The sequence below is a fragment of the Bombyx mandarina genome, chromosome 20 (genome assembly GCF_030267445.1).
Source record: "Bombyx mandarina strain Sakado chromosome 20, ASM3026744v2".
Taxonomy (NCBI): domain Eukaryota; kingdom Metazoa; phylum Arthropoda; class Insecta; order Lepidoptera; family Bombycidae; genus Bombyx; species Bombyx mandarina.
In genome coordinates, this window is record NC_143226.1 from 5,635,927 (window position 1) to 5,650,505 (window position 14,579).

At 37.5% G+C, this 14,579-nt stretch overlaps 1 protein-coding gene across 8 annotated transcripts in view; it reads right to left on the bottom strand.

Moving 5' to 3' along the window:
* The window catches only part of LOC114247861 (uncharacterized), a 276,472-nt gene that overhangs the window by 25,393 nt on the left and 236,500 nt on the right, over nucleotides 1-14,579 (bottom strand). For all 8 annotated transcript variants that reach the window (XR_016324746.1, XR_003624908.2, XM_028180937.2 and 5 more), the window contains 2 exons: nucleotides 5,057-5,173; nucleotides 4,602-4,748 (listed from right to left, as the gene is read on the bottom strand). Coding sequence is in view for 6 of the 8 variants with exons in the window: in XM_028180937.2 (XP_028036738.1) it covers nucleotides 4,602-4,748; nucleotides 5,057-5,173 (264 nt within the window). In the remaining 2 variants the exon portion in view is untranslated. The remainder of the gene's footprint in view (nucleotides 1-4,601; nucleotides 4,749-5,056; nucleotides 5,174-14,579) is intronic.

A 14,579-nucleotide genomic window follows, 5' to 3' on the forward strand; every position in this document is an offset into this window, starting at 1 on the left:
TCTCCAAGCTTAAGAACCAAACGTTAATTAATTGTCGTTATAACTTATGCGAAGTCATAGAAGTTACAACCTCAATGTTTTTCCTCTCCTTGTCCCTCGAGATCCGTGTCTCAATTGTTTATTGTTATTACGCAAATCATAATTTGTAAAGGTTTAATTCCGTTTCCATTTCATACTAATAACGTTAATTAAATTAATATCGCGTAAATTCAAAAGTACGAATCACTCTCCCAAAATCTATTCCGATCATTTATATTCCGTTGAAATAATCTCTGGCGATGTCAAATAAAATTATTTCAGATCATAAATTGTACCGTTAGTAATGCTCTTTGTCATATTTTATGGGTACGCGTAGCCCATCGTAGGGTTGAGTCAGCTTTATTTAAAAGGCCCCGGATCATTTACGTAAGGACAGCAATTAGTGGCGGGATAAAATTTGGAAACGAAAATAAGGATGCTGCCATCAAAGACGAACTAATATGAAAATTCTCTGAATACCAAGAAGAAGCAATAAAAATTTTGGGTTATACGAACAAAAGTGTTTTAATAGAATTTTCAACGTATTTTTTGTTGTTTTTTTGGAACGAAGTTTTAAAACAAAGTTCCTTATGGGACGATGCGGAGGGGTACCCTAACCGGGAATAAACGTCCGTAACGTAAGATTTTTATTAGTAATGCACACAGTGTACGACTAAACTTTGTGATAACGTATAAAAAATAACATTTTTTTTTTTCATTCATTGACCACGATCTCAGAGCGTTCGTTTGCGCAACACACTAACTCCTATGCAAATAACCGTGAATGAAGTGTACCATAATACGTTCGCACATTACCGAATGACCGTGGGTTGTTGCGAAACCTCCAGTTCTATTTTCTTTTTACCTCGAATAGAACTTAAAATTAATATTTTTATAATAAGGTACTTCGTTCCTATCCGGTGTCCCACGATACCACACATTTTTTTCAATGTATAAAAAAAACAACTTTCTCGCTAATAGTTTTTGACAGCCCTGTTAGTGCGTAGGCAATTAATTAATTTCGAGGACATTGTTATTCTAGGTAGTGGATATTTCTTGTGCTCAGTTTTCAGAATTGCACTAGGTTTACCGCTTTGAATCTTAAGACCCTCGTGGTGGTAAGTGGTTACCGTTTCCCTTTTGACCTCCGCTTTAAGAGGACGCTACACGCGATAGCTCTAAACAAAGAACAGATTTTTCAACCGTTTTATTTATTTATAGCTAAGATAAGTGAACTAGCTCACAGTCCACCTGGTGTTAAGTCCTTATTACAGTCCACAGATATCAACAATGTGAATTCCAGTATCCACCTTGAGACATGAGTTCCAAGTCTCCGTTTTTACATTTACAACGGCTGCCCCACCCTTTAAACCTAAACGGCTTCACGGCAGAAATAGGCAGGGCGGTAGTACTTACCCGTGCGGACTCACAAGAGGTTCTACGGTCCTACCACCAGTAATCACGCAAATTATAATTTTGCGGGTTTCATTTTTATCACACGATGTTATTCCTTCATCGTGGAAGGTAATCGTGAACGTTTGATAAAAGTACGTATTTCATTAGAAAGATTGGTACCCGCCTGCGGGATTCGAACACCGGTGCATCGATCGATACGAATGCACCGGACGTCCTTATCCTTTAAGCCTCGACGACTTCCAAACATATTGTGTCCGCTATATCAATGTCACTTTTACTAGCCTTAATAATAAGCTGGGTTACCATTTGAATTCATATTTTTTTAATGTTTTAATTTAAAATTTTCATGTCGTCTTCGCATAAGTTTATTATCGAATTTAATTTCGACTAGTTCGTTGTGAAACTATTCATATCTCTATACATACTAGAGGTCCCGCAGTAGTCGAATTTCGACTATAATTAATTGGAATTGTAAGTTTGTACACTATTATGATTGTATTTTATAGTTCTATAATCACAAATTTCGCCAAGACTACACTATAAAAAAATATGAATCAAGACAAACAATATTTAAACTATTCTCAATTTGACAACATACGTCAAGAACAAAAGTTTGACAATAAATAGTGTGCATGCGCGTGTGTGCGTCAAATACATGGTATGTAGTGGGTGTAATGTTTTCTTTATTGATTTAATGTATCTTTTATGCATTATTTTAAAAAAAATATTAGCATTGTGCACTTCTTCTCTATATTCTCTACTAGCGACCCGCCCTCGCTTCGATTCGGGAACATTAAAACAAACATAAAACCAAAAAAAAAAAAGAAAAAAAAAAAAAAGAAAGTAGCCTATGTTCATCAGGGACAATGTCGGCTTCTAATGGAAAAAGAATTTTTCAAATCGGTCCAGTAGTTTCGGAGCCTATTCGAAACAAACAAACAAACAAATCTTTCCTCTTTATAATATTAGTATAGAAGTATAGATAAGTGTGGAAAATTTCATACTCCTCCATCCGCGCAATTTTCGTAAAAAGGGATACAAAGTTTTTGCTTCACGTATTAATATTATATTACATATATAAAAATGAATTGCTGAACGAGTCTCGCTAAAACTCGAGAACGGCTGAACCGATTTGCCTAATTTTGGTCTTGAATTATTTGTGGAAGTCCAGAGAAGGTTTAAAAGGTAAGATAAATATGAAAATGCTCGGAATTAAATAAGAATAACAATTTTGTTTTTCCTTTGATGTGTCGGACCATCGGACCGATTCCTATTGTTTGTTTTAAGTTTATTTTATACAAAAGTTTGGGTTTTTTATTTATCGATTGAGGCACTACGAAGTCGGCCGGGTCAGCTAGTTTTTAATATAATTTAAGTCTCTTTTGGTTGTAGGGTGTAAATTCTAAGATAATATACTCGTACATAATGTATTTTTTTTTTTATTGCTTAGATGGGTGGACGAGCTCACAGCCCACCTGATGTTAAGTGGTTACTGGAGCCCATAGACATCTACAACGTAAATGCGCCACCCACCTTGAGATATAAGTTCTAAGGTCTCAGTATAGTAACAACGGCTACCCCATCCTTCAATCCGAAACGCATTACTGTTTCACGGCAGAAATAGGCAGGGCGGTGGTACCTACCCGTGCGGACTCACAAGAGGTCCTACCACCAGTGAAAGTGTTTTATGATCGAGTTTCGCTGAGTTTGTAGCAAACGGTAAACTCACAACGACTCGATCGTAATTTTACTTCGAATAATACTGAATATATTAATGTTGTGTATTCAGGACCGTGTGTAACAAACAGTGTGTTCGGGAAATATATGTGACCTGACTTTAAGTGGAAATGGCGGTACGGGGAAATTTGAAGAATAGGTTTCTGAAGATCTTATTACTACTGTCTTCACCTTCAAGCATCCTGGAGTAGAGTAGAGTAGAGTAGAGCTAGAAGACATAATGCAGCTGAAAATACGTATTTTGATATCGAAATGCCTTCAAAATTAAATATAATAATTCATTCTTTTGTTTTTCGAAAATTCCTTTCAAGGTTATGAGCTTGTATATTGAATTAACGAAATTTGAATATATTGAATTAATTGAAATTGAAATGGGCATAATTTGTGGTTTCAGAAGATTCCCCCAAGTCTGATAGTTAATTAGCGAAATAAAAAAATAATCTAATGAATTTATCTAAAATTGGTAAAGGAATGCTTTTTATGTTTGATTTTATAAATAAAGGCTTAATAAAGGTAACATAATGTCATTTAAACAACAGTGACCAAATCGAACTAATCTGCTATAGCATGCTCTGGTGGTAGGTGGTAGGTTTTACTGGTGGTAGGACCTCTTGTAAGTCCGCACGGGTAGGTACAACCACCCTGCCTATTTCCGCCGTGAAGCAGTAATGTGTTTCGGTTTGAAGCGTGGGGCAGCCGTTGTAACTATACTTGAGACCTTACAACTTATATCTCAAGGTGGGTGGTGCATTTACGTTGTAGATGTCTATGGGCTCATTTATTCCAAGCATAAATAATACTTTTAGACATGGCATGTAGTACGTCGTATAATAGAATACAAATTGGAAAATTTATGATAGCAGAAGACACTGATTACGTATTGTCGTAACCCTTCGAATTTACGAGTGAGCCAGGTGGAGGATTTTACGATAGTTTCATTATACATGGCCCGCTCGTGCGAGATTGATTTTCAAGTTTTTGATGACTTCGCTCCGTCGTGCCAATAAGAGATTACTTTGTGAGCGTAACGATATATTTCGTATCGATCTTTCTTTCGGTTTCGAGAATATGTATCGTAACTTAAAATACTTTTACGTTTTAATATCTCTTATTCGACGCTTTTTCAAACCATATCTCTCCATGTCTTCAATGAAGATGTGGAAAGGCATTGTGCACCAGGTGATCGACGCTTCAAGCTAGACACGACCTTCAGAAAGAGACCGACTAAGGAGGGAGGGGGAGAGAGGGAGAGAGGGAGAGAGGGAGAGAGGGAGAGAGGGAGAGAGGGAGAGAGGGAGAGAGGGAGAGAAAGACATAGAGATAGAGATCGTCGTCCAAGGAGTCGGTAATATTATAATAACAATAAACGCGACATTAAACTTACACAATAAAAAATACAAACTCATAAAATGTGTTCGTTAAATACTCACGGGTACCAAAAATCTTCGTAGCTCGGCCAAAGCATACGCGATCCTGGCGTGGGCTTCGGCTGGTGTCGCGAACGCACTGATCTCAACGTGGAGTTCGTCTGATAAATGCGCGAACTTCGGATCTCCGGAGACACGAAGCTCCTCCTCCTATAGAAGCGAATACCAGATTTACGAATGATGGCATACAGGAGTTATGACGTCATTAATGACTTTACCGCGTTCTCTGTCTGAACATGCTGTCTCTTTAAGTACAAAAACTCCAGAATTCTGTTTATGGTCCCTACATGCGCAGAATTGACGATCTGTAAAGCCTTAGAAGAAAATGACGACGTTCTCCCTTTCACACCGGTTTTGACCCAATAGTCTCCTGGGGATAGACCGATCTCCAGACCCAGTAATTTAACCCTCCCATCAAGAAGGATACTACGCGGAAGAAAAAACTAAGTGGTGCATACCTTTTGTCTGTCTTTCATTGATCCTCTACCCAACACCGCCATCTTGCACATTGTGTCTTCCTGAAGTCTCTTCAAAGAGTTTCCTTTGGGCCCCAAAAGTTTCCCCACGAAATTAAACTGGAACAAAGACGATTTTGTTAATCGAAAATACCATTTAAAATTATCAGATACTGTAATCTATACTAATATATAAATCTACAGTGGTTTTTACGGATGTTCCGTTATAACTACTGAACCATGCATGCGATTGACTTGAAACTTGGTATCCATGTAGAAAATACATGTACTGGATAGGCTAATATTTATATGGAGTGTTGGACTCCCTACACCAGTTGCGGGGGCGTTAATGATGAGTATCTTTGTGGGAGTGAGAAATTATAATGTTAATTTTAAATGCCCAGCAAAGCGGACGGGTACAGCTAGTAATATACAAAATTGAAACGATTAATTAATTTTGTACTTTTTTATTGGCGACTGCTCGACTATTATTACTATTTTTTTATTGCTTAGATGGGCGGACTAGCTCACAGCCCACCTGGTGTTAAATAGTTGCTGGAGTCCATAGACATCTACAAACGTAAATGCGCCTCCCACCTTGAGATATAAGTTCTAAGGTCTCAATTATAGTTACAACGGCTGTCCCACCCTTCAAACCGCATACTGAATCACGGGGGAAATAGGCAGGGCGGTGGTACCTACCCGTGCGGACTCACAGGAGGTCCTACCACCAGTAAAGTAAAATGTATATAATTTATTTCTAAGAATCGTGAACAACTGAAAAGATAGTATAAAGGAGAAAATACATATGTAAAATACAATGGTGTTATCTCAATGACTATTTTGGTGGAATGTGGTAGTAGAGCCAAATAAACAGTGGCTATTACTAATGTGCAATGTGTAAGATTCTTCCACCTAGGCTCTGAAAGTATTTGTTATTCTCTGGTCTGTATTTCAAGAGGGAATCCAAGCTCGACTTGACCTCGTGAACTTTTTATATACATAGGTCTTGTTTGAAGTAACAAACATCTGCCGTTACATAAACTATTAAGATTTCCATCTCGAATTCAGGAAATCGTTCAAAAACCAGTTTAATGCAAATTAGCTTCTGGTGTAGCTAGAAGATAATATGGTGATGTTACCAATAGTTGAATCAATTATTTGATAGAATTGTCCGGCGAGTAATGACCGTTCCGCGCAAGCGTGCTTTGAATGTCGGAACAGAAAACTAATGGAGTGGTTGGTGGTTTATGCGAAATGACTATAGTCACTAATTCTATCAGCAATGTGAATCCCTTAAATTTACTAATTATGATAGAAATTTTATTACGACATAAATTATGCTATCATACCGTTTGATAATAATTAATTAATTTACATCTGTTTGAAGACGAACAGAAAACAAGGCATATGGCAAATATCAGATTTGGCAACAGCATGCCTTTTAAATATTATATACAAATTTTCAGATGAGTTTATTTAAATTTTATCAAATTATCAGTTGGCATCGCACGAATCTAGTAAATGAGTCTAGCACAGGACCAGCCATTTATTTTATTTATTGCTTAGATGTGTGGACGAGCTCACAGCCCACCTGGTGTTAAGTGGTTACTGGAGCATTTATATATGAACTAGCAACCTGCCCTCACTTCGCTTCGGAAACTGTAATTTATTATTGATTTCTCCACTATTTAATGGATGTTATTATACATATCAACCTTCCTCTTCAATCACTCTATCTATTAAAAAAAACTGTATCAAAATCCGTTGCGTAGTTTTAAAGATTTAAGTATACATAGGGATATAGGGACAGAGAAAGCGACTTTGTTTTATACTATGTAGTGATAAAGTTTTGTTTTGAATACATTAACTAATTTAACATTATAGTGGATTATAGCCCCGTGAGTAAGATAAAAGAAATCAGCAATATGCAAAGCCATGCAATGACATTATCATCTCAGTAAGTCTGATATAATAATAGTCTGTCTGAAGTTTACAAGGTACGGGTCGTTCCAAGTTTTTCGCAGCTGCCACTACTAATTAATCACTATAGTATTTTTTTTATTGCCTTTGTAGTCAGACGAGCATACGGCCCACCTGATGGTAAGTGGCCACCGTCGCTCATGGATGTCAGCAATGCCAGGGGCAGAGCCAAGCCGCTGCCTACCATAAGGTACTCTCCGCAAGCCTCGTTTGAAGAAGGACATGTCATAGCGCTCGGAAAACACCGTGGAGGGGAGCTCATTCCAAAGCCGGTATTCAAAGTATTCAAAGTATTCGTTCATAGTGTAAGATTTGTTTAAAATAACTATACTATAAAATTTATCATGTTAAAATTAGACAATTTTCGGATCGCCATATGGCAACACTGTTGGTGGGAGCAATAGGGGGGACGAGAGATAATAAAAAAGGCGGTAGTCGGAAAAAATGGAAGAAAAAGCGATATAGCTTGTAGTGAGCACATACCCAAAGATTTTACTAGTGTTACAAATAAAGCAATACAGAATCAACTGAAAATTATGAAGTCTTGATCTATAGAGTTTTGGTAGGCAGTGGCTTAGCTCTCACCCTGGCATTGCTGACATCCACAGTCGACGGTAACCACTCACCATCATGTGGACCGTATCTGCCTACAAGGGCAATAAAAAATTCTAGTTGTCATCGTGTGGTTTGATGATACATACCGTTGTATAGTGGCGTATCACTATGCTATCGATCGGATAAGTTAAACTATTTTTAATTATTTAACTGATGTATTGAATTAAAAAAGAAATAAATGTACTTAATTTACTTTTAAAAACGATTTCGATATCAGATGCAAAGTTGCGTCCGTGTGTTTTTTAAATAAATTTAAAGTTTAAACAAGTCTTTCGACGGATGCCCGGATGCAGTCTGCTATAAAATAATCCGAAATCGAACGACTAGGATTGGAATAGAGCGGTATTCGCATTGAAATATTTAAGTTTTATTTTTTATTTTCGCTCACAATACACCATGTTATAAGTCTTTTTTTGTAATTGCTTAAGTGGGTGGACGAGCTCACGGCCCACCTGATGTTAAGTGGTTACCAGAACCCATAGACATCTACAACATAAATGCCGCCACCCACCTTGAGATATGTGATCTAAGGTCTCAGTATAGTTGCAACGGCTGCCCCGCCCTTCAAACCGAAACGCATTGCTGCTTCACGGCAGAAATACGCGGGGTGTTGGTACCATGCGGACTCACAAGAGGTCCTACCACAAGTAATTATGCAAATTATAATTTTACGGGTTTGTTTTTTATTACCGGATGTTATTCCTTCACCGCGGAAGTCAATCATGCACATGTGTTAAGTACGTATTTCATTAAAAAAATTGGTACCCGCCTGCGGGATTCGAACACCGTTGCATCGCTCGATACGAATGCACCGGACGTCTTATCCTTTAGGCCACGACGGCTTCAAAATGCGTTTATTTTCATTACTTCTTCTAGTACCTTCACTATAATGTCATTTCAACATAAACTATAATTCTAAATGCAGTAGATACACACTACGAAAGATAAAGGTAAACAGGTAGAAATAGGATATGGGTATTGGGTTATGTTTAAAATACGCTAGTGGGAAAGAGAAGGTTGTCGCTATTATTCAACGACTTAAAATTTCGTCTATGAATTGGCTTTATTACTATATGTTTGGTTTGTGTATGCGGCAAGATGAAAATGGAATCGCCTTTAAACAATGCGTACTCAGAAGACACAGTATAAATCAGAACGAGAACAAGGTGCGGTAAGATTCTATTTTTAATACAGTTTTAGTAGCTTTTTTTGTTTATTGCCTTTGTAGGCAGACGAGCATACGGCCCACCTGATGGTAAGTGATCACCGTCGCTTATGGACGTCAGCAATGCCAGGGGCAAAGCCAAGCCGCTGCCTACCATTAAGTACTCTCCGCAAGCCTCGTTTGAAGAAGGGCATGTCGTAGCTTCATACGTATGTTAGTATGTAACGGAATCCTTGAACATGATTTTGACTCCCTTCAAAACGTCGGATGAACTCGAAATTTGGCATACTTTTATTAAGGACCGATCATTATCCTAGATAATTAGGATAGCGATTTTTTGTTTTCCTGAGGCCCAGAGTGTCTGCGTCAAGACCAAGTGAGACCCAGAGTGTCTGCGTCAAGACCAAGAAGGGAAACTAACAGGCGCGCCGATCACCTGTTTCTCGGATAAGTTATCGACTGATACAGATGAAATTTTTGAAATTGAAAAATAATAATTGAATAAATTGAAATTCAACTAAAAAATGAAAAATAAATAATAGCTTAAAAAAATACGCTTTCATAGAAAGCCCTACTAAAAAATAGAAAATCAATTTTAAAAAAAATAACTAAAAATAGTGTAAGAAAAAATGATTTTATTGTAAATAAAGCGTGGGATGCATGATATTAATAGTTATAAATATTTTATGAACAGATATGAGTAGAAGAGTTATTTTGATAATATCCTGAAAAGCACTTCGCATATTTTTATTTCGCATTCTTTTATTTTCGCATTCGTCTCTATAGTTTTTCTGTTCGTTCTCACATCCATTTCCCTGTATGTCCGGGGGCGCCAGTTCCGGTAGTCTGGTATAATTGCCAGTCAAATCGGACCCGCGCTGGCCGACGTTAAGCAATTCTCTTGCCTGCATCCAATTAATGGTTGGTGACATGGAATTAATTAATTTAAACTATATTGGGCTTTTTGTTCGAAAATCACTTCAGTCAAAGGGTGCGTCAGGAGAGAGCTTGTATTTTTTAAATTGCCTTAATGGTAATCTGTTTACGGTTCTCGTGGTAGTGAATGTAAGTATGGACGTAGGCATTGCTAGTACAATCAAACCATAATACAACGAGTAGGTTATTTAATAATGTTACGCCGGTAAGAGTACCGCTATCTATCGCCGAATAGCCGAAACGAATATCAAAGGATCTAGTAACGTTTAGAACGCTCGAGAAGTACAACGCCATCTATTTTAAGATAGCAGAAACACACACATTGGAAATACTCGACTTGTGAGGAATGTTCTCGACGATTCTAGGGATGTCGTATCGGCTATAAAAGCATTGCAGAGATGGCAGAGCGAACGGGTCACTTGAAGCGAAGAAGCGAATTGAGAATTTTAAAGTGTTCTATGTGTGTTCTAAGTGACAAATACAATTTTAAGTTGTACTTTGGTGGAACATTTATTTATCCCGAGCCCCAGCACGTAACAATAATGGTTATTGGCTTTTATTTTTTATTTTTGAATGAACACCATCAAAGATAGTTCATTTCAGAACCAAATGGTAGGTGGTAAAATGATATTTCGTAATGCATTGTGGAAGATCGCCGAGCTCTCAGTCTATAGAGATGAGCTCTACATCGGTGACGAGATATTCCGTTGTCGTATCGCTCTTGTCAGAGCGGTCGTGGTCGTCATTCGGTATCATTGCTGTGGGCAGATGTTAGGTGCCTCATGAGCAATCGCCACTTCTGCAGGGCTGTGGTGAGCCTGGTACAGTCTAATAAACAACTGCCAGCTGCCGACTTAACTTGGTCAGTCCATCGCATGGGCAACCTTCTATGCGGTCTGGTGCCTTGTACTTTGCCCAGAGTTAAGACCGCATTTGGCGATATTAACTTATATCCTCGAAGTGTTTTGGGCGATACAGTTGAGTCTTTCACCGAGTTGCATGTTTACTGATTGTTGCTTCGGAGTATACTTAATAGAACTAGTCGAGGATCTAATTAGCCAGTTAATAAATAGCAGTCGAGAATTTTTCGGCCCCAGTGGTCATCTGTTCTTCGAGTAATGTGCTCTATTCCCTGCCGCCTGAACCTTGCAATCCTTAGGGCTACCTCAGACACTTTGGTCCTTCTTGAAATTTTAGATTTTAACGATTTTGTTAAGTCAACGCCATCTATCGTCAGATAACAAAAACGGATATCGAAACAATTGGAACACCTCTCGAATATTCTGGAACATTCCTTGAGTGTTGTGCCGCTACGAGTAACGTTATAATCAGGGACGTCTTAAATTAGGCTGGGGCCCTTGGGCACATAAGAATATGAGGCCCTTTTGGAAAGTAAAAAAAGCGAATTATAATAACATTTTTTTATTGAGTATGACCATTTATTATAGGTAATCAAATACAGTATGATATAATATGTCATTAATGATATTAGAATGCTGCTGGTTTTTTGGTTACGATCACGCTAGATGGTGTACCTACTTAGTAAATTAGGTAGGATGCGTTCGGAAATATTATTAATTAGTACCGTAGGAATAGCGCAGTCATCTATATAATGGCGTAGTATATGCCTTGTAAATACCTTACCTTCCTACCTAAATGCCTTCTGATAAGACTACTGATTTGTGAAAAAAGTGTTATGTGCCCGACAAAAATGTTTTAAGAATAAATGTGTGAGAGAAATTGTCGGTCCTTCGGGGCCCCCTGAGAATGGTGGCCCTGGGCACGGGCCCCGTGTGCCCTTATGGTAAAGACGGTATTGGTTATAATATGACATCAAATAGCAAAAACAGATTTCGATACTAACTATACTCTAACATCTCTTGAAAGTTCTAAAACATTTTATCCGTATTCCAGTTTTATTTATTATGAGTATCGTAAAGGCGTATCGTGAGAACGTTCTCGACATAAGCAAGACGAGTCTCGAACATTCGAGTATGTTCTAGAATGTATCGGGAATGTTCTGGAAAATTGTAGACATTGTCGACACGACCATAAATGGGTGGAATAGGCGACATAAAGACAGTTCTATACGAAGCGAAGCGACGAACTGAACCTTTAAAGAAACCGAAGAAGTAGATCGTGATTGAAAGTCATTAATTGTCGTAATAATAAAATTCAGTTTTAATGAGTACTTGTGGCCCTTCAGTAGTTGAAATTCAACTATAATAATTAATTGAAATTATGAGTTTGAACATTATTATTGTTCTATTGTCAAAGATTAGTCATTATATATTACTTCTAATCACAGATTTCGCCAAGAGTACATTAAAGACAAATAATATTAAAAGACAAACAATATAAATCTATTCTCAATTTGACCACAGACTTTATAGCAAAACAAAAGTTTGACAATAAACACGTAGTATTTATATGTGTGTAGTGACAAATACATGGTAGTGTGTGTAATGTTTTTATTGATTTAATGTATTTTTTATATTACTAGTGGTCCCCCAGTAGTCGAAATTCGACTATAATTAATTGAAATTATAAGTTTGTACACTATTAAGATTCTTTTGTCAAAGACTATTAATAATATACTTCTATAATCCCAGATTTCGCCCAGACTGCACTTTAGACAAATGTTAATAAAGACAAACAATATTTAATCTATTCTCAATTTGACCACATTTCTTATTTTGTTATTGCTTATAGTTATAAGCAATAAGAAAAGTTTGACAATAAACAAATAGTATGCATGTCAAATACATGGTAGTGTGTGTAATGTTTTTTTAATTGTATTAATGTATTTTTTATGTATAATTAAAAAAAAATAGCATTCTGCACTTCTTCTCTATATTCTCTATAAGTGTGGGAAATATCATACTCCTCCGTGCGCGCAATTTTCATAAAAATGGGTACAAAGTATTTGCTTTTTTTATTGCTTAGATGGGTAGACGTGCTCACGGCCCACCTGATGTTAAGTGTTTACCGGAGCTCATGGACATCTACAACGTAAATGCGCCACCCACCTTGAGATATGAGTTCTAAGGTTTCAGTATAGTTACAACTGCTGCCCCAGCCTTCAAACCGAAACGCATCACTGCTTCATGCCAGAAATAGGCAGGGTGGTGGTACCTACCCGTGCGGACTCACAAGAGATCCTACCACCAGTAAAAAATTGCTTTACGTATTAATCACGAGTATTTCGCTGGAGAGCTCAATTTACCTTAAACCTCAGCTCGGAAAAATATTTATGTTGAAATAAATGATTTTGATGTAAACGAATGTATTTCTTTTCTGAAAGCTCAACTAATGGTATCTCGTGATAAGCTCGGGTGCCCTATAATCGGATCAAGGCGATTAAGTCTCGCACCGGTCCACCCGATGATCTATTCAGTAAACATTTCCGTAGTTGTTACGGGATTTGATTTAGTTACGTTTGCAGGTTGCTTTCGATTTGTAGACGATTTATAGTATAGACATATTGTTACGCAAAGTCATATAGACGTGAAAACGTGAAAGCCGCCAGTTAAACTTGACACTTTGAAGTGCGCATTTCGATTGGATTGAGAATTACACCTATTTTAATTCCTACGGCCTTAATTTTATTAAACGGCTAGCTGACCCGGCAGACTTCATAGTGCCTCAATCGATAAATAAAAGACCTAAACTTTTGTATAAAATAAACTTAAAACAAACAAAAGGAATCCGTCCGACGGGGAACACATCAAGTTCTTCCTTCTGTGTCCCTTATATACTTAGTCTGGCCATAAATACTGTTACAATTAAAATAAATAAAATATTACATTTGAATTTGGAATCTGTCATTTTTATAATAATATGACTGCACATTGAGTTTTCTCATTTTGGCGCCAATACATTATACAATATTTTGCGATATTAAAATGGAGTGGGGTGATAAAGAGAACCGAATCGCTGTGATTGCATTACACAAAGTAGGTATAGAGCCAAATGAAATTTTTAAAACTCTCCATACGCTTGGTATTAGTTAAATGTTTGTGTTCCGGGCTATTAATAGGTGCAATGAGACCTCCTCTGTTTGTGACAGAAAAAGATCTGGCCGTCCACGTAGTGTTCGTACGAAAAAGGTGGTCAAAGCAGTAAGGGAAAGAATTCGAAGAAATCCTGTCCGAAAGCAAAAGATTTTATCTCGGGAGATGAAGATAGCACCTAGAACCATGTCGCGTATTTTAAAAGATGACTTAGGACTTGCAGCCTATAAGAGACATACTGGTAATTTCTTAACTGATAATTTAAAAGAGAATAGGGTGGTAAAATCGAAACAACTACTGAAGCGGTACGCAAAGGGAGGTCATAGAAAAATTTTGTTTACGGATGAGAAATTTTTTAAAATTGAGCAACATTTTAACAAACAAAATGACCGTATTTATGCTCAAAGCTCTAAGGAAGCTCCCAATTAGTCAACAAAGTGCAACGTGGGCACTATGCGACTTCAGTGATGGTTTGGTGGGATATTAGCTATGAAGGTGTGACTGGGCCATACTTTTGTGAAAAAGGTATCAAAACATCGGCATACGTGTATCAAGATACCATTCTTGAGAAGGTAGTGAAGCCCCTTAATAACATCATGTTCAGTAATCAAGAATGGTCCTTCCAGCAAGACTCGGCGCCAGGTCATAAAGCTCGGTCTACGCAGTCTTGGTTGGAAACGAACGTTTTGGACTTCATCAGAGCTGAAGACTGGCCGTCGTCTAGTCCCGATCTTAATCCGCTAGATTATGATTTATGGTCACTTTTGGAGAGTACGGCTTGCTCTAAGCGCCATGATAATTTGGAGTCCCTAAA